The sequence below is a fragment of the Aquarana catesbeiana genome, linkage group LG03 (assembly GCF_042186555.1).
Source record: "Aquarana catesbeiana isolate 2022-GZ linkage group LG03, ASM4218655v1, whole genome shotgun sequence".
Taxonomy (NCBI): Eukaryota; Metazoa; Chordata; class Amphibia; order Anura; family Ranidae; genus Aquarana; species Aquarana catesbeiana.
Window position 1 is genome coordinate 102181383 of NC_133326.1, and position 24470 is coordinate 102205852.

General features: G+C 42.0%; 1 protein-coding gene and 1 long non-coding RNA gene across 2 annotated transcripts in view; both read left to right on the plus strand.

Annotated features, from left to right (window-relative positions):
• The first annotated feature begins 9717 nt into the window (after positions 1–9717).
• Positions 9718–24470, plus strand: part of LOC141131521 (uncharacterized) — a 57022-nt gene continuing 42269 nt past the window's right edge. The window contains exons 1-2 of the long non-coding RNA XR_012242787.1: positions 9718–9883; positions 22293–22370. This is a non-coding gene — a long non-coding RNA (uncharacterized lncRNA). The remainder of the gene's footprint in view (positions 9884–22292; positions 22371–24470) is intronic.
• Positions 14204–17823, plus strand: LOC141131520 (beta-1,3-galactosyl-O-glycosyl-glycoprotein beta-1,6-N-acetylglucosaminyltransferase 3-like). The gene has a single exon (XM_073618883.1). The coding sequence runs from the start codon at positions 14332–14334 to the stop codon at positions 15661–15663; it is 1332 nt and encodes a 443-aa protein (XP_073474984.1). The 5' UTR covers positions 14204–14331; the 3' UTR covers positions 15664–17823.

Consider the following 24470-nt stretch of genomic DNA (forward strand, 5'->3'; position numbering starts at 1 on the left):
CCAGTATGAGAGAGTGAGAGCGGTAACACCAAATTTACCACACCTGCTTCCCATTCAGACCTTGTAACACAAACGAGTCACATGACACCAGGGAGGGAAAATGGCTAATTGGGCCCAATTTGGACATTTTTACTTTAATGGCTGTGTGTTGAGTTATTTTGAGGGGATAGCAAATGTACACTTATACAAACTGTACACTCACTACTTTACATTGTAGCAAAGTGTCATTTCTTCAGTGTTGTCACATGAAAAGATATAATAAAATATTTACAAAAATGTGAGGGGTGTACTCAATTTTGAGAGATACTGTATATCTTATATTGGCTCAAAAGCTAATTCTAGGTAAAAAAAAATGGGAAAATTGTCCAGTGTGTGTCTGTCCAACTGATGATCTAAGGAGTTACATTTTTTCCTTGGCTTATCTTTTATAAATGAACTTAAATGAACATAATCCTTAAAGCGGAGTTCCGCTTAAAAAAATCCGTCTCCTCGGTTCCAGGTGCAGGCATTGCTAGTAAGGGGATCAGGAAGTGAAGCCTTGCGGCTTCACAGCCTGGTTCCCTACTGTGCATGCTCCAATGGATTCCAATAAATAGTTGGCACTGGGGAATTACAAAGTCTGGTAAGGATGTTTACTTAGCTATTCAATTTGAGTGAACATATTGTGCAGTAACTAGACATGTGCATTCGTTTTCGTCCGAATGCATTTTGGTCCGAATTTCAGGTATTTTCGTCATCGTTTTAACAAACGATAACGAAAGCGCAGAATCCGAAAACCGAAAGATCCAACATAAACAAATGCTTTATTTTAGTTTTTGTTGCGACAACAGTTCGATATAGATATGAGATTCAACATGACGCTGACAATAACAATGTGTGTCTATCGAACCTGTGGTCGAATGTGCCTAACCTTAACTCTATAGTCCATCCATAGTAGTCCAAGATTATTCTAAAAGATTCAACATAGAGAGAGAAAAGATTTGACATAGAGAGAAAAGATTCGACATAGAGAGAAAAGATCGCTGCTGGAATTGGGTGGGGGAAGTAAAATAAAAATAATGATGATGATGAATGTTATTGGCCGATTGTAACCAAAGAGGAGGGGCAGTAAAATAGCTAGAACCACGCACATACAGCCAACTTACTTTCACTTACGATTTGCTAGCAGAGAGAGACACACACACTGAATCATTTCAGAAGACAGTCAATCTTAGCTGGTCCGTTTGTCACTTTGTCAGAGAACCTGAATTATTTCAATTGAGCATAAGCTAAGCACAGCAGCAGAACAGTAGTGAAGCAAGCTACAGTTCAACTTAACTTTTTCACAATAATCTGCTGCTATTGTGTTAGTTAGTGTTGTAAACTTGATAGATAGATACTAGTGATACTAGTGTTGCTGCTAGTGTTGTGATAGCCTCAGAGGCTGCCCGTGTTGTGGGGGGGGGGGATTTATATAGATTCTATATTATAGATTGAGATTCTATATACCCTATATTGCTACCTGTCTGATCAGTGACTGGTCACTATCACCAGTCCATTTTCTGAACTATACAGCAACAGCAAGTCAACAATGTACCGTTCTAACGGAAAAGTGAAGGCAGGTAGAGGTAGTGGTCATGGTCGCGGTGGACGCCTTGCTAAAAAAAAGTGGCAAGGTCTCTGCTACTAGTGCCTCTGACACTTCTGCCGCCACAAACATGCTGTCCACAGCAGTGGGTGTCACCACCAGTTCCACCAGCAAAGCTAGTTCGACCACCCCCAGTTCTAATATTACTTTTCCTGCCAGACCACCAACATCTGCTGCCACTTCCACTGCCAGTGCAGCGCCTCCTTCTACTTCTACAGGTGTCATGGCTGCTTATTTTTATGGAATAGGCAAGAAACGTAGTAAAGTAGAGTTGCCTTTACAGTCACCACCACCAATCACACTGCCAGTGTCACTGCCCAGCTCCCCAAAGAAGCAATTGAGGGAGACAGCAGCAGAGACAGAGTGTGAGACTTTTTTTTCATTGGCCCAAGAAGAGAATGATTTAGAATGTAATGCTCCTCTTTCCCCAACCACTGTAGACGTTTTATACACTCTTAGCCCACAGGACTTACAGTTTGACCTAGAGAAGTGCAAGAGGCATATTCTGTGAGGAGTAGGACAGGTAGCAGTCCACTTTTTTCATCTGCTGCTAACTCCCCTTCTCCCTCTGTTATTATGGAAGAATCCTGTGATGATATCACCGACCTCCCAGTCTTCAGCACCCCTGCCATTAGCAGCACTAGTTCTAGTTCACCAAGTGTAACTGTAGTGGCAACAGCTTCCACCACTGGTGTGCTACCTGCTACAGCTATATCAGCCCTAAATAATGATCAACAGGGTCAAGGGGCTGCATCCCGCCGCAGCAACGTTTGGAAATACTTTCAAACATTGGAAGGTGGGTTCTTTGCAAAGTGTAAATTGTGTGGGAAGCAAGTGAGTAGGGGTAAAAAGTTAGGTCATTTAACCAATGCTGGTATGAACCTACACCTTAAAAATTACTACCACTCTACTTTACTGTGGGCAGAGGCAGAAAAAGAAGATGGTAGCGCAGGAAGCAGCATAACAGACTCTTACTGTACTGGTGGTACCTCCTCAACCACACCACTTACTCAGAGCACCGGAGGCAATAGAGAGGGTTCAATTAAGACAACCCGTCCACGTGCAGTAGTTCCACTGCAGACCCAATCAGGCTCCTTATCCTCCCAAGGACAACATCAGCCTACCCTAGATAGTTTTGTTGGCTTTAGTTCCAAGGGCATGTCAAAACAGCAGGCCAACAAGATCACCCGCCTGATTGGCCAATTCATTGCTGTTGGAGGAGCCTCTTTTCGCATGATTGAAGGGGAGCCGCTTAAACAGCTCATGCATGCCCTTGCTCCACGATACGTTGTTCCTGCACGAACAACTTTCAGTAGAAAGATTATTCCAGCACTATACCATTCGTGTATTGCATTATTGAAGGAAAAAATGGCCAAAGCCGAGGGTCAGACAATTCATTTGACCACTGATTTGTGGACAGCTCCCAGCGGTCAACACGCTTTCCTGTCTTTGACTGCACACTGGTGGCAAGCCACTGTGCCTGTTGGTGGTGGCACTAGTGTAACAGTTCAAACTCCATCAGGAAGCAGGTCTGCAGCGCAAGACCAGCAGGATTATGAAGCTTTCCTGCTCCACACAGAAGTCCGTGATGATAAACACAGCTCTGCCAACATATTGCGGGCAATTAGATCGATGTTGGCCAATTGGTTTGGAGAGCGGGCAGTCACCAATGTCTCTGTTGGGATCATTCAAACATGGTTAAAGTGCTCCAAGATGGATCTTTTGTCGGTGTGCGATGTTCTGCACACATACTGCATTTAGTGGTCAAGGGTGCAATCCCAGTGGAGAAAAACAACAAGATTGCTCAAATCTTGGACCTTTGCAGGGCATTTCCACCGCAGTGTAGGGGCTAGTCAACTGTTGAGGGAGGAGCAAGAACAATCAGGGCTCCCCATACATCGCCTGAAACAAGATGTCAGCACCCGGTGGAACTATACCCTGGAAATGTTGGAACACATTTTGGAGCAAAAGACAGCCATCCACAATCTATCATCCTGCCACAGCATTGGGATTGATTCCACACTGGGACTTGATGACTGGTGTATAATTGGGCAGCTCGTTTATGTCTTAAAACCCTTTCAGAATGTGACGGAAAACTTGAGTCAGAGCCAGCCTAGGACAGGTCATACCCTAGTTTACCTATCCCATAGATAAGATGGGATCGTTCCTAGAAAACAGTGAGCCTGTTTGTGGCAGCCCACTTCATGCCAATGTAGCGTCTTTCATCAGAAAGCTACAAGATAACTTAAAAGATCGGCTAAATGACCGTGTCTGCAAAAGCCCTGAAATCATGCTGGCTTCCCTGTGTGATCCCAGGATCAAAGGTAAACTGGCACTCAGCTACAACAGCCTCTCCTACTGGAAAGAAAAACTGATTGAAAGGGTCCGTAATCTGCAGCAACAGAGATGTATGCCGGATGAGGCAGGTTTGGAAGATTCACCTGCCATGTCTGCTATTCCAAGGCCTGGCACCATCACTCAAAAACAACAGAGTGGAGCATGTGCATGTAGGGTAAAGGCACTTGACAATCTGGTGGATGCAGGTCAAGCAGCAGGTAATCGAGAGGAGAGCAGTGCCTCTGAAATGGTCTACCTATATGAAGCACCTTTGCTTCCTACAGAGGACCCTTTGACTTATTGGTATGGTAAGAAAAGTTTGTGGCCTGGTCTTTGCCTGGTTGCCCAGCAACTACTATCCTGTCCTCCAACCACTGTGCAAAGTGAGAAAGTTTTCTCTATCACCCGGAATATCCTTAATCCACACCGTTCACAACTAACACCCCATTTGATAGAACAAATAACTTTCCTAAAATTTAACCTCCCCAAGCTGGGTTACCCTACCCTTAACTTGTGAGACCTGAATCATTGTTACCATGTGAACATAGATGGGACGGGCTGCTGCTGTCCTCCTTTTTTGATTCCCTGTCCATCCCTGTTCTATCTGAGGAAGCAAAAGAGGGTCTTGAGGCGGATATCACGCTTGAAGAGATTCAGATGGCCATGGGACACCTCAAAGGGGGTAAGGCCCCCGGAGCAGATGGACTACCGTCCGAATTCTACTCCAATTTTTCTCAACTCCTTGCTCCTAAGTTGACCTTGTTATTTTCTAAATTTGCAACATTGGAGGCCCTCCCTGACTCAATGAGTGAGGCAGTAATAGTGCTAGTTCCTAAACCTGGTAAGGACCCGCTTGACTGTGCATCCTATAGGCCCATCTCTTTAATCAATGTGGATGCCAAGATCTTTGCTAAGGTCTTGGCTACCCAGTTATCTCATGTAATAGAAGACCTGGTGGGCATTGATCAGACGGGTTTTATGCCGGGCAAGGGAACTGACATAAATATCAGACGTTTATTCCTTAATCTAGCTGTCTCACATGATAACTCAGGGTCCAGAGTTATTGCCTCTCTAGATGCCGAGAAGGCCTTCGATTCTGTTGAATGGAACTATTTATGGGAGGCTTTGCGCAGATTCAGATTTGGTCCCAAATTTATTCATGGAGTCAGACTGCTGTACCGTTCTCCCAGAGCTCACGTTCGTACTAACAACTGGGTCTTAGTCTCCTTTAATTTATATCGCGGTACGAGGCAGGGATGTCCGCTCTCCCCCAGCCTGTTCGCCCTGGCACTGGAGCCCCTGGCAATTGCTATCAGGAGTGCTCCGGATGTCCTGGGCCTGCGGGTGGGTATGATGGAAGAGCGCCTTTCCCTCTATGCCGACGACGCGCTATTATATTTGAATGACACTGGGCCCTCTCTTCAAGCTGCCCTGCGAATTTTTTGATAGTTTTGGGGGATTGTCAGGAATTAAAATCAATTGGACCAAATCGATCTTATTCCCTCTGGATGATGGTGCTACCTCTGGACCCCTCTCCTCCCCGCTACAATGGGTAAGGGAATTTAAATATCTTGGGGTCATAATAACGAGAAATCCCTCAGAATTCATTGTTAAAAAACTAGTCCCTGTCTTAAACACCTTACGTACAAGCTGTTCTGCATGGGAGAATTTACCACTGAATCTTCTGGGACGCATCAATCTCCTTAAAATGATGATACTACCTAAATTTAACTACCTGTTCAGAAACTGCCCGGTTTGGGTCCCTGTTTCGTTTTTTAAGGACATTGATCGAATAGTGGGCTCCTTTATTTGGTCAGGGAGGAACCCTAGGTTGGCACGTTCCACATTATGGTTACCTGCTGATTTGGGTGGACTAGCTCTACCCAACTTTCAGATTTACTTTTGGGCGGCTATGTTGGTGACAGTACACTGGTGGTTTCAGGGTTCCAGAACTAATGCTGCAGTCTGCCTCGAGGCGAATTTTATGGGCTCCTTAACCGACCTTCATAACTTTCCCTACAGAGGGCCCAGGGCATACCCTGAGGTGCCCGGTCCTACTAAGGCAACATGGAGGGTATGGGTGGCTGCTAGACGGAGGTATCTAAAACCTGGCCAATTGTCTCCTGCTCATCCTCTGTGGGGAAACCCAATGCTTAAACACTTCCGTACGATTCCGGACCCGCAGGTTTGGGCCAGATACGGTATTACCACATTGGGACATATAATGCCTGGGGGACAACTGCTCTCCTATCAGGAGTTGACAACTAAATTTGGTCTGCCCCGGTGGATGAGGTTCAGGTATCTGCAGCTGAGACATGCGGCCAGAGCTCAATTCCCACAAACCACCCTCTTACAGGCAGACTCCATTGAAGACCTATTGTCCCCTGGAGATGTCTCTAAACCTCTATCTTCTCTTTACAATGCGCTCATAGGAAGAGATTCCCCCAAGATGGACAAACTATGGGAAAGATGGCGGGCGGACATACCAGCACTGGATAAGGAGGGATGGGAGGACTGTTTAGAATATGGCCCCAGACTAGTGATAGCATCCAAGGACAAACTAATTCAGGTTAAATTTATACACAGGGTTTATTATACCCCACAGAGACTCAATCGCATATTTCCTGAGAACGATCCCAAATGTCCTAAATGTAAAGTTCAAATTGGTACATTTTTCCATATGTTCTGGGAATGCCCAGCTGTAGCGACAATTTGGTCTGAGATATTTGGAGAAATGAACTCCAGGTTGCAACTGTCTATTCCGCTTTTGCTGGGGTTGGCCCTTTTGGGGGTACATGATGACGAGCAGAGGCCCTATCATCTTAAGATACTAATTTCCTTCCTTCTCTTCTATGCAAAAAAGGAGATCCTCAAGAAATGGATTGACTCTTCCCCTCCATCTTTTTCAGCCTGGGAGCCACAGATTGAGGCAGTTATCCCCATGTATAAAATTACCTACATAAATCGTGGTTGCCCATGGAAATTTGAGAAAGTGTGGGCTCCATGGATGGCCTCATAGGGGCTTTCAGTACATTTTTGGTCTTGTGCTTAAATGGGGGGAGGGCTCTAGGGGGAGGGAGGTTGGACGGTACTTGGTATGTATGGTACTACTACCCGTATATGTTACCCTGCAGGTTGTTCACACTAATTCTAATGATAAGTATGTATTTCCTCCATGAAGTGTATTGTACTGTGTCAGTTGGTATTTTGTAATTTTTACCTCTTTACAACAATAAAGCACCACTGTTTTTGTTAAAAAAAAAGAACATAGATGGGACTCAGAGGAACCATCCAAATGTTGAGGAAAATCTTTTTTTTAATTTTCTTACCACTTGACACAATAGCAGTTGTCTACTTGTCTTTGGTGTGACCCCAAGATTTAAATAGAATTATATTGTTTTAAGCAATCCAATTTTTTCCCTTTATTCCTTCCATCACCCTTTTTTGTAATGAATGTTGTGTAGAGTGACTAGAGTGTGCGTGATTGCATGAATGAATGTTGTGTGAATGGACAGTAGCAAGGGTTGAAGCCTTGACGTGGCGCTACTGCTCACATGTTGCTGTCTTTGTAAATACAAATAGCAACATGTGTTAATTTAACCATTTTTGTATGATGGTCTGGAAATAGGAGACAATTATTAAAGATGACCTCAACAGCATGACAGTTCCTCTTGATGGAGAGACTGTCAACTCAAGGATCAGAATATGTTACCAACACAACATAGCACAAAGAAGCATACAGTTGGAAACGTGATTCTATGCTAGATGGATTAGTTGGTCACTGCTGAGCTGCATCCAGATGCCCAGGACCCCTCCCATTTGCCATCTCTGACCCTGGGGACACCAGGACCCTCTCTGATTCTCCACCTGTTTCATGACCATCTGCAATTGTCCGAAGTCACCAGTGTGAGTAATCTACCCTGCTGCCATGTTACTCAAGCCCTGGACATGATGACTACCCTTTGAACTGTTGCCCCTTGTGATTGCGTTAGCCTGTGAACCTCTGTCCGGTTAACTGTTGCCCTCATGATTGCAAGCCTGCAACCTATGTCCTGTGAACTGTTGAGGACTGTATGGTGGTTAACCCCTGCTGTAACTATCTGCTGTGTATTCTGGTGGGGGGAAAGCTGAACGGCGTGACTGGACACAATACATGGGATTACCCTTTGCACACTGAAATAGTGTAGAGAGAAATCTCATAAATTTTCTAAGTTCAGCCTGATGGTTAAATGTAGAAAAACTACAATTATAAGGCCTCTAGTAAGTTAGTAACAATAAATGGACTAGTTCATTTAGATAAACATCACATGAATCTAACAAGGAAAGCAAAACTCAAGAAAACAATTATTTCTGAACAATTTTTTTTTTATTTTTAACATAAACAAAACAAAACAAATTAAAATAAAAAAAAATTATAAAAGTATATTCTCCCCCCAACCTGGTTACCAGTCGCTGTAGGGACATATTAATCCTAGCCATCTGGTCACCAAGGTACCGAGTAGCCTCCAGTTGTCTACGTTGGTACCTCTCCAGAGCCACATAGTGACGGAGCTGCCGGCGATTGTGGAGGGCCAAAGAGTAACACAGCCTCCGGGTTACAGCATATTGTCTCTCTTGGACCTCCACAATGCGCCGCAGATAATCATTCACATGTGGCTCTGGAGGGTGGGGGATGTGTACTGGTCCTGGAGCGGGTGAAGGACGCACTGGGGAAGAGGCACCAATGGGTGTGTCCAGGTGGGGGATAGTGATGAAGGGTGGAGGAGAACATGCCTAGTAGAAACCACTGGGGAGGAAGGACAGTCAGCCCAACCAGATGCGGGCAGGTCCAGGCCTTTGTCCAACAGGTGGAGGTGAAGGATGAAGACTTCACCTGTGAAGAAAAGAAAATACATTAGATAGATAGATAATACAATACACATGGCTTCTTCACCCTAACATTATATAAAGGCAATTATCTCCCAGCCCTTGTAGACAATCATGTAACATCTTGAGATGTTTTCACTTCCATACCAGTTTTCCATTTTTGATATTTAGTGAGCTGCACCTAATCAATTTGTGTGTAGGAGATAGTGGTGTTTGTGTCAATTCGCTGCGTCATACCAAGTTTGCAGAGCTGTGCAGGAAGGTGTAGTACTTTACTGCACTCTGACCTGGGCGGAGCTGAGTGTCCTCCCCGGCCAGAGTACAAAGGGATTCCCCTCTACACATTGAGCAGTGTAAAGGGGAATATCCCAAAGATTTTATCCGCTTGGTCGCACGGCCGGCTGGAGAAAATCTTAAGGTGTAATGGATGCCTAAGTGCTGACCGACCACTAACTAATCTACCTCATCCAGACTGACTGACTGTCGCAAATATGGAAGATCAGTTGCACTTGCAGAAAAACATATCAGCTATACCAGCTTTTAACATTACACTCACCAAAGAGAAGCCATTCAAGCCATTGCATTTGGGATGACCTAATAAAAAGTTGTTTAATAAAATATAGCAGGCTACTTTTTAAAGTTGATAATTTTGTAAGGCCACTGACTGAATAAGCCCCACTTCTGTTCTAGGCTAGGTAGGTTACTCACTCCTGGTCTAGGCTAGGAGGTATAACAGGTATAACATCATGAGAAAAGTGTTAATGCATGCATTAGGGGCATGCCAGAGATTGAACATGTCCAGGGACTGCCAGCCAATAGCTGGAGATTCTTGTCTGACACACCCCCTCCAGCCTGCTGTGTTATTCACAATGATTAACAGTGATTGGCTCAGACTGGGAATCTGAACTGCAGCAAGAAGGTGGCATGATCAGGGACATTGAGGAAATAACAAGTCACGCTAACAGGAAGACTGGAATCAGCTGCAGAGGGGGACTAATAATTTCAGCTAAACCCGAAGCCTTGCAGAATAAATCACAACCATTTCTAGACAAGGTATGCCATCAGCATTTCATATTTAAAACTATATTTGCCTGGAAAATACAAAAAAAGTTATACTTACTCCCTGGATCTGCCGCATCTGGCTGTTCTGCTGCATCCCCAGTAGCCTCTACAGGGCAGGTCTCCTCCACCTCCTGCTCAGCCTCAGCAGCTGTTGATTAATGATAGAAAAGAACATTACAATCTGCAGTGTACAACAATCTCACACATTAGTACAAGAACATTGAAACATGTATGATCACTCAGCAGATACCAGCAAGATTATACTAACTTACATGTGGGCGTTGCTGCCTCAGCCTTCTCCTCCTGAGCCTCCCCCTCTGACTGGATGACACCTATTTAAAGGAGAAATGATGAACGTTACAATGTTCAAGCTTCAAATTACTATAAATAAACATACTGTAGTGTATATAGATAAAATGAATTATCCATTAGCATGGCAATACAGGGCAGATCACTAACGTTTATCTACAAGGCAGGAACATGCATTCACCATTTAGAAAAAATCAGTAAAAAAAAACAAATATGAGGCACTTACCTGTCCTGGTTCCAGGGGCGCCGGCGAGTGCTAGGTGCACCGCCACTGATCAGGCGCCTCAGTTCAGAGCGGCGACGTTCTGTCAGATTAAGTAAGTTACGCAAGTGCTTGCGTTACCTGACAGAATGTCGCAGAGGCTCTACCTGTCACTGCTTGAGTGAAAAGCAATGACACTGGAATTGACAATGGAAGGCTGGACAAATGGAAAAGGACCCACTGTATTAGTGTCACTACTACAGTACCTACTGCACGTTGCTGACGTGGAGGACTCCTGCTCCTCTGCCCTCTGCCTCCGGCGGCGCTGGACCTGGATACGATCTTTAACTAAAATCAAACACATCATGGTAAATGACTATGTCGCAACGCATGCTTGACAAAAAAAATGTCCTGCACACATTGCACAATGCAATGCTGACACCAACCTTGATGAGCCAGGAGCTAGGTGATCTCATCCTCCTCTACACCCGCTAGGAGCTCCTTCTCATGGGGAAGGAGAGACACCTGCTTCCCTCTGCGTCCCCCCAACTGCCTGCGCTTACGCGCTATGGAACTGCAAAACAAAAAGAGAAGAGAAACGGGTTCCACAATTAAACTACAATTGTAATCTGAAAATGACATCAACACATGAAACACACGTAGAATGAACCCGTAGAATGAAACAATGCAAATGCAATTTTTGGATTAGGCGATATTTATTCATGTTCAATTTTCAATTTTTGGATTAGGCGATATTTATTCATGTAGCACAAGATTTGCACATTTATTTATTAACCAAATTTATTGTAAGAAAAACGTATGCTTTTTTGGTGCACAATAAAATATAAAAGGCAGGATTGGGATTGTGCCGAGTAAATGTCCATTGTCCAGTCCACCTTTCTAATTATTATTACGCGCTTGTGTGAACTGCGTTTGGTGTACAATTTCCTTTCTTGTTTCTTTAGCAAATCATTAACCCCCATAGTAACTAAACATATGTAAAACCCAGCGGTGATCTAATGCCACCAATAAAAGCTCTATATGTGGCGGGAGAAGAGCATAAATATCATTTGGGTAGTACATCGCAGGAGCGTGCAGTTGTCAGTTAAAGCTGCAACGCGCTAATCAAAATATGGCCTGATCAGAAAGGGGGCGTAACCTACAGGTGGTCAGGTCAAGTGGAACTTAAAAGCACTTACTGCTCAGTTTAGTGATAACTAAGAACAAATAATGGCCATGGAAATATTCCTCTTAAAATGATTGTGGCGATAATATATTTAACATGTGCAACTGCAAACTATGCTTTCATGTGTAGGCTAGGCACACCTATGCGCAAATTTGGTTTTTCACAGGAAGGAGGATAAATTGAAAATTATTTATTGCTTTTTAAAAAAAAAATTCACTTAACTTTACTGACATCACATGCGATAGCAATAATATATGTTTATGTGTGTGTGTGTGGGGGGGGACTTGTTTTTGGACATATTTAATATGTGATTTCATTTTTTAACACTTGCCGACTGGCTCACGCCGATATATATCGGCAGAATGGCACGGCTGCGCAAAGTAACGTGACATGGGGACCCGCAGACTCGATGTCCGCCGGGTGTCGGCGATCGTGTCACGGAGCTGAAGAACGGGGAGATGTAAACACAGCATCTCCCTGTTCTGCCTAGTGACAGGACAGTGATCTTCTGCTCCCTGTCATCGGGAGCAGTGATCAGTGTTGTGTCACTGGTAGCCCATCCCCCCACAGTTAAATTCACTCCCTAGGACACACTTAACACCTTCAGCGCCCCCTAGTGGTTAACCCCTTCCCTGCCAGTGTCATTTTTTACACAGTAAAATCAGTGCATTTTTTGAGCTTTGATCATTGTATAAATGAAAATGGTCCCAAAATGGCATCAAAAGTGTCAGATGTGTCCGCCATAATGTCACAGTCACAATAAAAATCGCTGATCGCTGCCATTACTAGTAAAAAAAATTATTAATAAAAATGCCATAAAACTATCCCTATTTTGTAGACGCTATAACTTTTGCGCAAACCAATCAATAAACGCTTATTGCAATTTTTGTTACCAAAAATATGTAGAAGAATACGTATCGGCCTAAACTGAGGAAAAAATTGTTTTTTTATATTATTTTTTTTTATACTTATATAGCAAAAAGTAAATAAAAACCGCAGAGGTGATCAAATACCACCAAAAGAAAGCTCTATTTGTTGGAAAAAAAGGACGTCAATTTTGTTTGGGAGCAACGTCACACGACCGCGCAATTGTCAGTTAAAGCGACGCAGTGCCGAATCGCACAAAGTGGCACGGTAATTTCAGGCAGTCGGGTCACGCCGATGGCGATAGATCTCCTCAACCCTTCTGGAGATCTCCTCCCACTTCTCCCGCTTCCACTCCTGATTGGTTTCCCTGGAGCGGGGGCCACACAGCTGCATCCAGCAAGGAAGCGTTTCCCTTACAAGGACCTGGGACTCAATGTGAGTCCACATAAGGTTATGCTTCCTGCTGGTTGCAGATTGTGTCCCCCTCCTGTGCCCATTTTTGGATGATGGTGTTGGGGATGTTGCTGCTGCTGCTGCCTCCATAGAAGGCCCAGGAACGTCCTCCTCCATGTCTTAAATAATCAAATGGGTTGCCAATGCCATATCTGAGACTGACCCAGACACAACGTCGGATTTTGCGCCCGCCATTGCACTTGCGATTGAGAAACAAATGTGAAAGTTGGGTTGGCTGACTGTTGGGGAAGAGTAGACCAATGATCATGAACGATGAAGATTCGACAAAGCAACGAAAAACATACAAACATCGAATCTTTGGCTTATGGTGTCTGTCGACAATTAGAAGATTCGACGGAGCAGCTAAACAAACTATACGACGCTGCAATCATACATTTCCGGTCAAATGCATCTGCCCATAAGCTATAGAAAAATTCTAATGTTGGTTGACTAGTAAAATAATTAATAAATATAATTATTAATTTATTACTAGTCATACAACATTAGAATTCTACTACAGCTAGCTTGTAGGCGGAAAATTCGACCAGAAATGTACACATACAGTTTAGCTGCTGTGTCAAATCTTTTTTGAACATTCGACAGACACCATAAGCCTTCAACGACAGATTCGACCTTAATTAATTTCGATTTTCGGATGAATGCAAGTTTTTAACGAAAAACGAAATAAAGAAAAACGAATTTCGGGAGTAACTAAATAAATGTATTTTTCAGACGAAAACGAAATTCCGAAACAAAATATTTCAGTGTGCACATGTCTAGCAGTAACAGGTGCACACATTGATTACATTGATTACTAAATTGCTTATTTTCTGTATGTATAAACTTGATAAATATAATGTTTTTGAAATATCCAGTACTTAACCTCTGCCATTTGTTCTTAAAATGTGGATATCATCCAAGTGCACTTTAGTCACTTTTGTATTTAATGATTACCGATCCACCAATAGGTAACTGAGTTTTCTCCTTGCTGCACGTTCCAAGTATAAAACATGATTGTGAAAATTCTAAAGGAATGCATACTGAAACAAATCCCTAGCCATATGCATTATTTAGTTTTCTAAAATCTTAACTTTGTCACATATCTTAGAACTTAAATGGTTAAGAGTTATCTGCAGGCATCACAATGAATGGAGGAAGTAACTAGATGATAATGCACCTCAGTTACACGCCCTAAGACATTTAGCAATTTCTTTAATCCTTGCAACGTGTTACTTATTTCAACATTTTGGTAGAATGGTAATCAGTAACCTAATGCCTGCAGTATGTAAATTATAGTGGGCGGTAATCATTGCTCACCACACTTTATATATAGTCGTAAGTCTTGTGTAGCTAGCTCTCAGAAAGAATCTAAAGGAACACAACTACATTTTTCATACAGCTGGTGCATCCTCAATTGGAAGAATGTCACCGTGTGACTTCAGGAGGCTTCGGTTTTTTTCCTTTCAGAAGCTTTTGATCTTCAGTCTACTAGCTTTCTCGTCTGCCTTTCTCATTAAATACACATACAACAATCCATGCACCTTGAAAGACATTCAGAGTGACACGGAGAGTGGCAAGAGTCAGATCTGTAGAGATGAACTCTATGAACTTGTAAAACTAAAACCACAGGAACACGATGAGCTAAATTGTTCCAAGATTATTAAGGGAGACTCTGACGCTATACAAAAGGCATTGGAAGTTAATACTGATTTGAAGAAAAAGAATGTATATTTGTCTGAACAAATGTATTTAAACATGACTACAGATTGCCAAAAATTCAAACAATTAAGAAAATATATTACTATTCCTATGAGCAAGGAAGAAGAGGATTTTCCCATTGCATATTCAATGGTCATTCATGAGAACATTGAGATGTTTGAGAGGCTATTGAGAGCAATTTATGTTCCTCAGAACATCTATTGTATCCATGTGGATGAAAAGTCTCCAGCACAGTTCAAGGAGGCAGTGTCAGCTATCACCTCATGCTTTGATAATGTTTTTGTGGCATCTAAACTGGAGAAAGTGGTCTATGCTTCTTGGTCAAGAGTCCAGGCTGATCTCAACTGCATGCAAGAGCTACTTAAAAGTAACATTCAATGGAAATACCTTCTAAACACTTGTGGCTCAGACTTCCCACTTAAAACAAATGCTGAAATTGTGCGTGTTTTGAGAACATTAAATGGAAGAAACACAATGGAATCTGAAAAGCCTTCACAACTGAAACAAACACGCTGGAAATTTCACCATGAAGTAGGTGATTACATTTCTAAAACTGAGACTATAAAAGCGCCACCACCGATTACAAGCCCAATGTTCACAGGAAATGCTTACATTGTGGTGTCCAGAGATTTTGTGAATTATATATTTGAAGAACCAGAAGTTCAAAAGTTTATAGATTGGGCCAAAGACACTTACAGTCCAGATGAACACCTTTGGGCTACTTTGAACAGAATGCCTGGTGTTCCAGGTTCCTCTCCATACAATGGAAAGTATGAACAATCAGACATGAATGCAATGGCTCGAATGGTTAGGTGGTCATACGAGGAGGGTGACATAACAAAAGGGGCTGCTTACCCTCGTTGTACTGGAACTCACAGAAGAGCAGTATGTGTCAACGGAGTTGGAGATCTCAGCTGGTTAATTAAACAACATCACCTGATTGCCAACAAATTTGACCCAAAGCTAGATGATACTGCTATACAATGCTTGGAGGAATATTTACGATATAAAACCTTATACAACAAAAATGTATAGTCATCAGGTATACTTTTTTTATATATTTAGTGAGGCATAGCACTGAATTTATCTATGTGCAACATGAAAACACATAGATGTATGCAGCTTATACTATACTGGTAAAAAAATTAGCTTATTAGAAAAAACAGTCAAGGAGCAAAGAGCGCATAGACTGATGAGTTTCTTATTGTTCAAAGTATGAACTTCAACTCATATGTGCAGTCCAAATCTGACCATGAAACAAAGATTCTGATTGTTTGCCAGGTGGAGCAATTATAACTATAGCGGAAGGATAAAACTGATTCAGATTGGTTGCTAAATGTAATGCACTTTGTAGTTTGTGCTTTGGATTGTATTTACGACTATGCTTTAATTGATATAGACCCTAATCTGTGGAAATTGCTGTATTTCCCTCTGACCTCACATTTTTTAATGTTGTTGTTGAAATATTGTAGAGTATCTTAATCTAATTGTTATGTCTGCTCTTTGAGGTGTATTCATTTCAAGTTTCTATTTTTTCTATATATTTTCTATACAAAATATTCTGGTTGTCACACAGTGAGTCATTTTGAGCTCATTCATTTTCTATGAGCGTATTGCTGAATGTGTTGCACAATTACCATCATTTATGGACACTCCAGTCATAAAATGTTGATTCCATTTGCAGACATTATAAAAAAATGTATAGGATCACTATAAAGTCAAGGTCATAAATGGATAACTTTTAAATCTTACACAAGTATAATTAAAATATATTGGACCATTATTTGGATACAGATGAATCCACCTTAGAAGTCCAAAGTATGGTTTTAACATGCTATACCACTAATATATTTAAGAAAAATAGCATATATTCAGGCAAGTCAAGAGCCAAACATTTTTTCTACCTCTTACCCTGTGAGTCAGACAAATGTCAACTACATAGTTGCATAGTTACATAGTTGGTAAGGTTGAATAAAGACACCAGTCCATCCAGGTCAATCCGTGTGCGTGCCTTTAGGTCAATAATAATTCCCATATCCATGTATATTGCCCTTTTTAACATGCCCATCTAATACTTTTTTTGAAACTATCGAAACTACAAGTTAGAAATGGGCAATGAATGAGTACATCTTAATCCATCAGCATGGAAGAAATGTATAAAACTGTTTGCCACCTGTCAGTCTGGTGCAGATTACAACTTGCAATCAGAGAGTTCAACTAAATAGAGCTGATAATGTCTACTGTGTAGGCAAGAGAAATTCAGTAGAAATTCCTGTTTACTTAGCTACTTACATATAGTAACCAGATATACCCGAGTTAAAACATTCCAGTGTATGCTTTTGTGTAAAAAGATGGAGTTGCAAAGGGTTACTGTGGTTATTAGCCTTTTCACCACCTTACTGTATAAGCTTGACAATCTATTAGCCTACTGTGGACTTTCAAGTCAGCTTATCTCCTGTAGTGCACGTTTTTTTACACAAGACCATTGAAGGAACTTAGTGTGTTTGTATATAAATATTTTATTTATTAAATTTAGGACTAAAATAATTGCCTTATTGTTATGCAAACCTAAAATATAGAACATTAAGATATTATATTTACTATTTTGAGCCGTAATTGCTTTGCTGAAAAAAAAAAAAAAAATTTTTACAGTGCTGGATGTTAAGCTCAGATTTTACCAATTTCTGAATGAATCAGAGGAGTAAATTACCACGCCTCCTTCCTTGTTATGTATGTATGTCTATCTTCAATTAGAGAAAGAAACCATGAAAGCAAAAAAAGATGCTGCTGTGCTTTGTCTTTGAGAGACCCCTAATGCTCTGCAAAGTCAGCATTACCTTAACGCATATTTAAAAATCCATTAATGCTAATGTGGTAATGCAACCTATAATTTGAAGGGGGCATGAAGGCTTCCCTTTAATGTAACTTTATAGTTAATATAAAGAAGCAAAGCAGAGCAAATACTGTTACACTGCACTATGCTAGAGTAGGTTAATGAATAATATTTATCTTAAAACCAAGATGTATAATACTGACCAGAGGAAACTCCACTGTACTGTGTATAAATGATTAATATGCAAGTGATGTACTGAAATTTCACATTGTTTTATGTTTATGTATAAAATGTATTGTGTCTGAACAACTGAATGTTTGTTACGCATTTTTAATAAACCAAATAAAAAATAATAGAATGCATTTCTATATAGTATGTCTTTTCAAGAAGATAATAAGGTAACGTCACTTAACGTCAAGATGGATGTGTTGCTTTAACACCATTACTTATTTTATCTCATGATATTTCATTCAGCTTTAATGTTATAGCAACATAATAATACATACAGTATATATATAAAAAACAAAAGGTTATATGGATGTGCTTTTTAAATATCCCAAGATCTCAAATGTCACTTACTTTAGCATTAAAAACTGGCCATACACATATAGATGTTGCCTGCAGGCTGAACAAGAGATTCCTAATAGATTTCTTCATCCACACTAATGCCCTGTACACACGATAGGACATTCCGACAACAAAATCCATTGATTTTTTCCGACGGATGTTGGCTCAAACTTGTCTTGCATACACAAGGTCACACAAATCTTGTCGGAAATTCCGAATGTCAAGAACGCGGTGACGTACAACACGCAAGACAAGCTGAGAAAAATGAAGTTCAATAGCCAGTGCGGCTCTTCTGCTTGATTCTGAGCATGCATGGAACGTTGTGCGTCGGAATTGTGTACACACGATTGGAATTTACGTCAACGGATTTTGTTGTCGGAAAATTTGAGATCCAGATCTCAAATTTTGTGTGACGGAAATTCCGATGGAAAATGTCCAATGGAGCCTACACATGGTCGAAATTTCCGACAACAAGCTCCCATCAAACATTTTCCGTCGGAAAATCTGACAGTGTGTACGGGGCATAACAGTGCAGATGGATTTATCTCCTGTTTTCAGCCAGATCCTTCAACAAGAATCAATTGAAAGATACATTTTTGGCAATCAGGGTGTTGCCAACAGGTCCACCCATGAAGGTAATTTTTCCTGATTCTGCATGAATTGGCCAAAATTTGATATGTGCATGGTCAAATAAAGGGTAGATTTACACTATTGTGATTCAGTAACATCACATTACTGCAGCACACAAGAAAACATGGCTCTTTGTGCATTGCGTCAAAGTGCCATTCATTTTTAACATTAAAATATGCAAATCCTTTAAATCAGAGGTCCCTGGGTCACGGTCCTGTACCTGTCTGTGGCCTGTTAGTAACTGGGCTGCACAGCAGGAAGAGAGTGGCGACTGCAGTCCGAACCTGGACCGAGAGACAGTCCTGTCCGAACTGCAGCCATGCCACTTAACAACCTGTGTGTCCTCTCCCAGGTCTCCTGCCCGGCCGCTGATGTCATCCTAACAGCAGAGCAGGGGGGTGGGAGGAGCTGCAGATCTGGACAAAGAGCGGGATCCTTTTCATATTAACAAGTAATTACCCTCTTGTTACCACAATAAGTTGGGCAGCCCTCACCCTCCGTCCAGATCTGCAGCTCCTCCTGCCCCCTGCCCTGCTGATAGATGACATTGGTGGCCAGGCGGTAGACTTGAGAGAAGATACACAGGGCAGGGCAGAGGCTGATAAATGCCTCTGCCCTGCCAAAAGTAGGACTGTGCAGGGGAGCAGAGATAGAAAGGGGGACAGTGGGCATACAAGCGCCCCAGGGTTTCCCGCTCCACTTTGTATGTTCATAGACTGCGATGCAGACTGGGTGTCCCAAATATTACAAAATATTATCATGCAGCCCAAATTTCCCAACTCACCATGCTCTGTGCAACTTCCGACATCCCTCTATGGGTCCTCTTAGAGGTGCCTAACTGTGCGCCGGTCCCCATCTTTACCTTACTGTGGCTGCCCCCCAAATTGCACCCCCCTTCTTTCAGCCCTCTCATGGCGCATAGCCTGAAACTTTGGGACTCAATACGGTACTCTGGTAACCTCATGTCTCTTACTATCTTGTAAGTGTTTTTAATCCCATTGTGCCTGTAATAAATCTTTTAACCACAGCACTTAGGGTCGGTTCACACATGGGCAACACGACTTTAGCGCGACTTTGTACCGCGACTTCAACGCGGCTTCAGCGCGACTTTAGCGCGACTTCGGCAAATTACGAGGCGACTTGAAGTCGCCTCCATGACAGGCGACTTCGCCTGTGGCCAATCACGGGGCAATCAGCTCTCTGGGAGGGAGGGGGGGAGGGAGGGGTTTTCCCTGCAAAGTCGCTTGACTTTACAGAGAGATCCGACTTGGAGGCGACTTCCATTGATTTCTATGGTACAGGTCGCCTACCAAGTCGGATCAAAGTAGTACAGGGAGTACGCTCTGAAGTCGGAGCGACTTCAGTAGCGTCTATTAAGACGCTAGCGTTCACTCCCATTCAAACTATTTCTCGGGCGACTTGGGGCGACTTGAGGGCGTACAAGTCGGATCCCAAGTCGCCCCAGTGTGAACCGAGCCTTAGAGGCGCATTTCTTTTTCTTTTACAAAACTGCTAAAGGACTATAAAGTTATCTGCCAGCTGAATCTATGGATGCAGTAAACATAACATCTACTGTTAATGGAATAAAATTAAAGCAGTGCAAAAAAAATAGTTAAAATATAAACAGCTGCTGAACACTCAAGGCAAATTTACCAAAAAATCCCAGGTAATAATAGTACAAAGAATAGTGCAGCTCTAAATATCACAATTAATACATCTCCTCACCCAATAAATCAATACATGAAAGATATAGTTATTGGAAAGGGAAAATCATAAAAAGTGGTTCATGAAAGTTCATATAGAAATCAGGATTCCAAAAAGTGACAATGTGCATCAAAGAAGACTGAAAAGCGGTGCCAGAAGTGTGACCTCCACCATAAGACACTCTTTGCCACTCACCTCAGTGATAGGACCCCTGAGTCAACAAAGGGTCAAAAAGGCTTTCCCTTATGGGCAAAATCCTGGAGAGTAGCGATAAACCTCGTTTGAAAACGTCTGGAAATGTGCATTTAGACAAGAAAGCAATAATAGAAAGAACGGCTGATCCGGAGGATTATAAATTTTGGGGAGACTTTCAAATTCCCTATACTGGGAGAGACTGCTAGCAGCAGTCATGGCTTTTTGGTAAGCAAGCTACCTCACTTTTGGGTGTTGACCTGAACACACACTGGTTTGCATTAGGAAGATTGGTGTCACAGCTTCTGATTCCTGCAATTCACTTTTTCTCCTGTGGCATATTACTTATGGCTTCTCTCATTGATCACTATGGGACATTGCTTTAGTTTTCTTTTCTTCTTTTTTTTTCTTTTTTTGAATTTTTTCTTTTTTATGTAATCATTGGTATTTTTTAATTTCACTTATTACTTGAAGCATCATTGTTTGAGTATTTCTTAATTCCACTGTTTGAGTATTTCATAATTTTTTAGTAGTTCATAATTTTTTATCTTAATTGATATTCTATTTCACATTTTTTAGCGCTGCACTTACTGTGTTGTTTGTTCCCTTACAGAGAATATCAGCCATAGGAAGTCAATCGTGACCCCAAAAAGGTTTTTATCTTTATTTTTTTAGGGGTCACGATTGACTTTCTGTGGCTGATATTCTCTGTATGCACTGTTCAAACATAAGTAATTCAACTCACTTCGCTTTTGTTTTAATTCATTCTATTTTGGGGGAGTTTAGTGTACTTTGTGTTACACTTACCCTCATGGCATCTTTTACTAGACATGCTGCTGCAAAATACAGGTTCTCTTTTTGAACAGCGAGGAGAGATGAGATTGTGAAGCAGCACATGATACCACAGAGGAAAGTGTAATTTAAAAATTACATTGATCTTTCTGAAAGCTACACTTTTCTAGAGTTCTTATTAATAACATTGTGTTCTTTAGGATCCTCAGACTACCATAAGTGCCTGGCTGACTTTATAGGCCACCTTATTCCATTTTATTTGTTCTGAATTATAAAGTTAGTGTTACTAAACCCACAACAGTAAAATCAGTCTGTATATGCAGTAAAGCATGCTTGTTATACTCACTGTGGAACCTAAGGGGTTAATCCTCTACATTGTGTAAAACGGCTGTTTGATCCTGTATGCACAGATCCTCCTCTTCTTCCACTGACTCCAAAACAGGTCCAAATAAGAGAGAGTAACTGGAGTCAGGCTGCACATGCTCAGTTTGGTGTGTATTGCTAGATTTTTTTTTCTTGGGAGAGTGCATGTGATCAGCACAGGGCAATCAGCACTGTCCAGACAGAGGGTCAGGTGTCGTGCATCCTGATAGGACAGTTAGTGCAGTATGAAAACTCCTCCTACAAGTTTTAACCAGACACTGATAGAAGTCACAAGGCTGCTATATACTGCTGATCAGAAAAGGTATTTAGCAGTTTAGATTTACTAAAATAATTGCATTTCCATGTTCTGTGTACTGTGGAAGACCGGATATAGTGAATGCAGGTTCCTGGGTTTAGTAACACTATAAACTCTAGGCAACAGTAAATTAAAAAGTTAAAATAAATGTTTTGGAGCTGTCTGAACTGTCATAGGATTTCTATATCTTATTAAACGGTCCTTAGATTTATACAGCCTCACCGAACAGGACAGCCTGCATGGCTACCTGACTTTTCTTTGTTGTAGGTAAGCAACACAGCAAAGTGATTCACCTTCCCCTCAGCCTCTGATTGGACAGTGAAGGAGCAGCAGCACAGTGATGAGGTAAGCTCTCTGTCAGCATGTTCCTTGTTAGCCCATGTAAATGCTCTGGATTGGCCCCATATGTGCAAACCCTCACTTTCTCTGTCTGCTTGTCACTGTATTTATACTAGTAGCACTTAAAGTACATTTAATGATTTTACAGTGGTTTCTAAGGGCTAGACATTTTTTTACTTAAAGCATTTGTTACCCCAACACTTCATATTGCTGATATGTGCCTGCTGTACCATGTACTTGTACAAGAAAGTATCCTGTTCTCTTTGTATTTGCTTTCTTTATGTGAAATCCCTGGTGTTCCTGCCAGTCCCTCTGCTTTCCGATTAAGAACTGACTACACTAAGCAGGAGAGCACACCGTGGTCAGTTCTCTGGCTATTCTGGGAACTCCATGTACTCTCCTCCAATGATCAGACTTGTCCTGACAGGCCCCTGCCACACAGCCATTCACTGGGAAGTTCAGTGTACTGCTGCTTCTCCTCCCCAGCTCTTATGCAGCTGAGAACAGAGGGAATGTGATCACTTATAAAAAAGTGAAAAAGGTATATATAATGTTATTTTATATCTATACACAAATGTTTTACCTTTCATTCCTATTTTAAACTGAATGGGTTGTTTTACAAAGTGATCGTTTACAATTACTTTAATGCATTCCCTGCATTTTATTAAGGTAAAAAATGTCCCAGTAGCAGTATTGTCTCCTCCCCTCCTAAATACTCAGCTGAGCCCTCACTCAATCCAGTGCTGTACCCATCTGTAGCAGCTCTCGCCTCTCTCCCTGTACTCACAGGACAGTGAGGCAACATCAGGGGCCATTGGCTCCTGCTGCTGTCAATCAGATCATGTGAGGAGAGAAGGGGGGCGGAGAACCTGTGCTGTGTGTATCTATGAAAACACACAGCTTGGTTTCCGAATGAGCCAAAGCGTCTGCCCCCATAGCAAGCGGAAGAGGAGTCCAGAGAACCTGTGGGGGACCCCAGAAGAGGAGGTTCAGAGCTACTCTGTGCATTTCCATTGCACAGAGCAGGTACGTATAACATGTTCATTATTTTAGAGAAACAAAAACATTTTAACCCTACAACAGCTTTAATAAATAAATAAATAATAAATAATTTTAACCACTTCCTATAGCAAAAGGACGGCCAGGCGGTGGTTCAGTTCTCCGGACTGGACGTCATATGCTGTCTTTCACGATAACAGCCGGCACGCGCCCGTGGTCTGACACACCGCAACACTGATCTCAGTAAAGAGCCTTTGACGGATAACGGCTGTTCAATGTCCAATCACGGCTGATAAACAGGAAAAGACGTTTATTGGCTTTTCCTCACTCGCGTCTAACAGACGCGAGTAGAAGAAAGCAGATCAGAGGAGTCTACACTGATTGATTATCAGTGCAGCCCCCCCGTGGATGCCTGCCCAGGACTACCAGGGATGCTGCCAGGACTATCAGGGATGCTGATCATGGATGGCCATCAGGTATGTCACCCAGGACCACCAGGGATGCCAGTCAGTGCCCAGACATGACGCCAATCAGTGCCCAGACATGATGCCAATTAGTGCTCATCAGCAATGCCTGCCAGTGCCATCAGTGATGCCTGTCAGTGACATATACCAGTGCCCATCAGTGCTACCAATCAGTGTCCATCAGTGCCGCCTATCAGTGCCACCCATAAGTACCCATCAGTGCCGCCTATCAATGCCCATCAGTGCTGCATATCAGTGCCCATCAGTGCCACCTATGAGTGCCCATCAGTGCCGCCTATCAATGCCCATAAGTACTGCATATCACTGCCCATTATCAGTGCCACCTCATTAGTGCCACCTCATCAGTGCCGCCTTATCAGTGCCCGTCAGTGCAGCCTCATCAGTGCCCATCAGTGAAGGAGAAAACGTACTTATTTACAACATTTTATAACAGAAACATAGAAAACTTTTTTTTCAAAATTTTAGGTCTTTTTTATTTGTTTAGCAAACAAAAAAAAAAACTGGAAACTGTCTGGTATTCAAGTGGTTAAATATCTGCAAGGACTTCAGCTTTAAAGCAGTATTAAGCCCAAAATAAAGGTTTTCTTTCTATTATTTTCACCTCTTGATCCTGACCACAGAT

Coding starts and splice junctions, on each gene's coding strand:
- LOC141131520 (XM_073618883.1), top strand. CDS start 14,332: ATGTCACCGTGTGACTTCAGGAGGCTTCGGTTTTTTTCCTTTCAGAAG.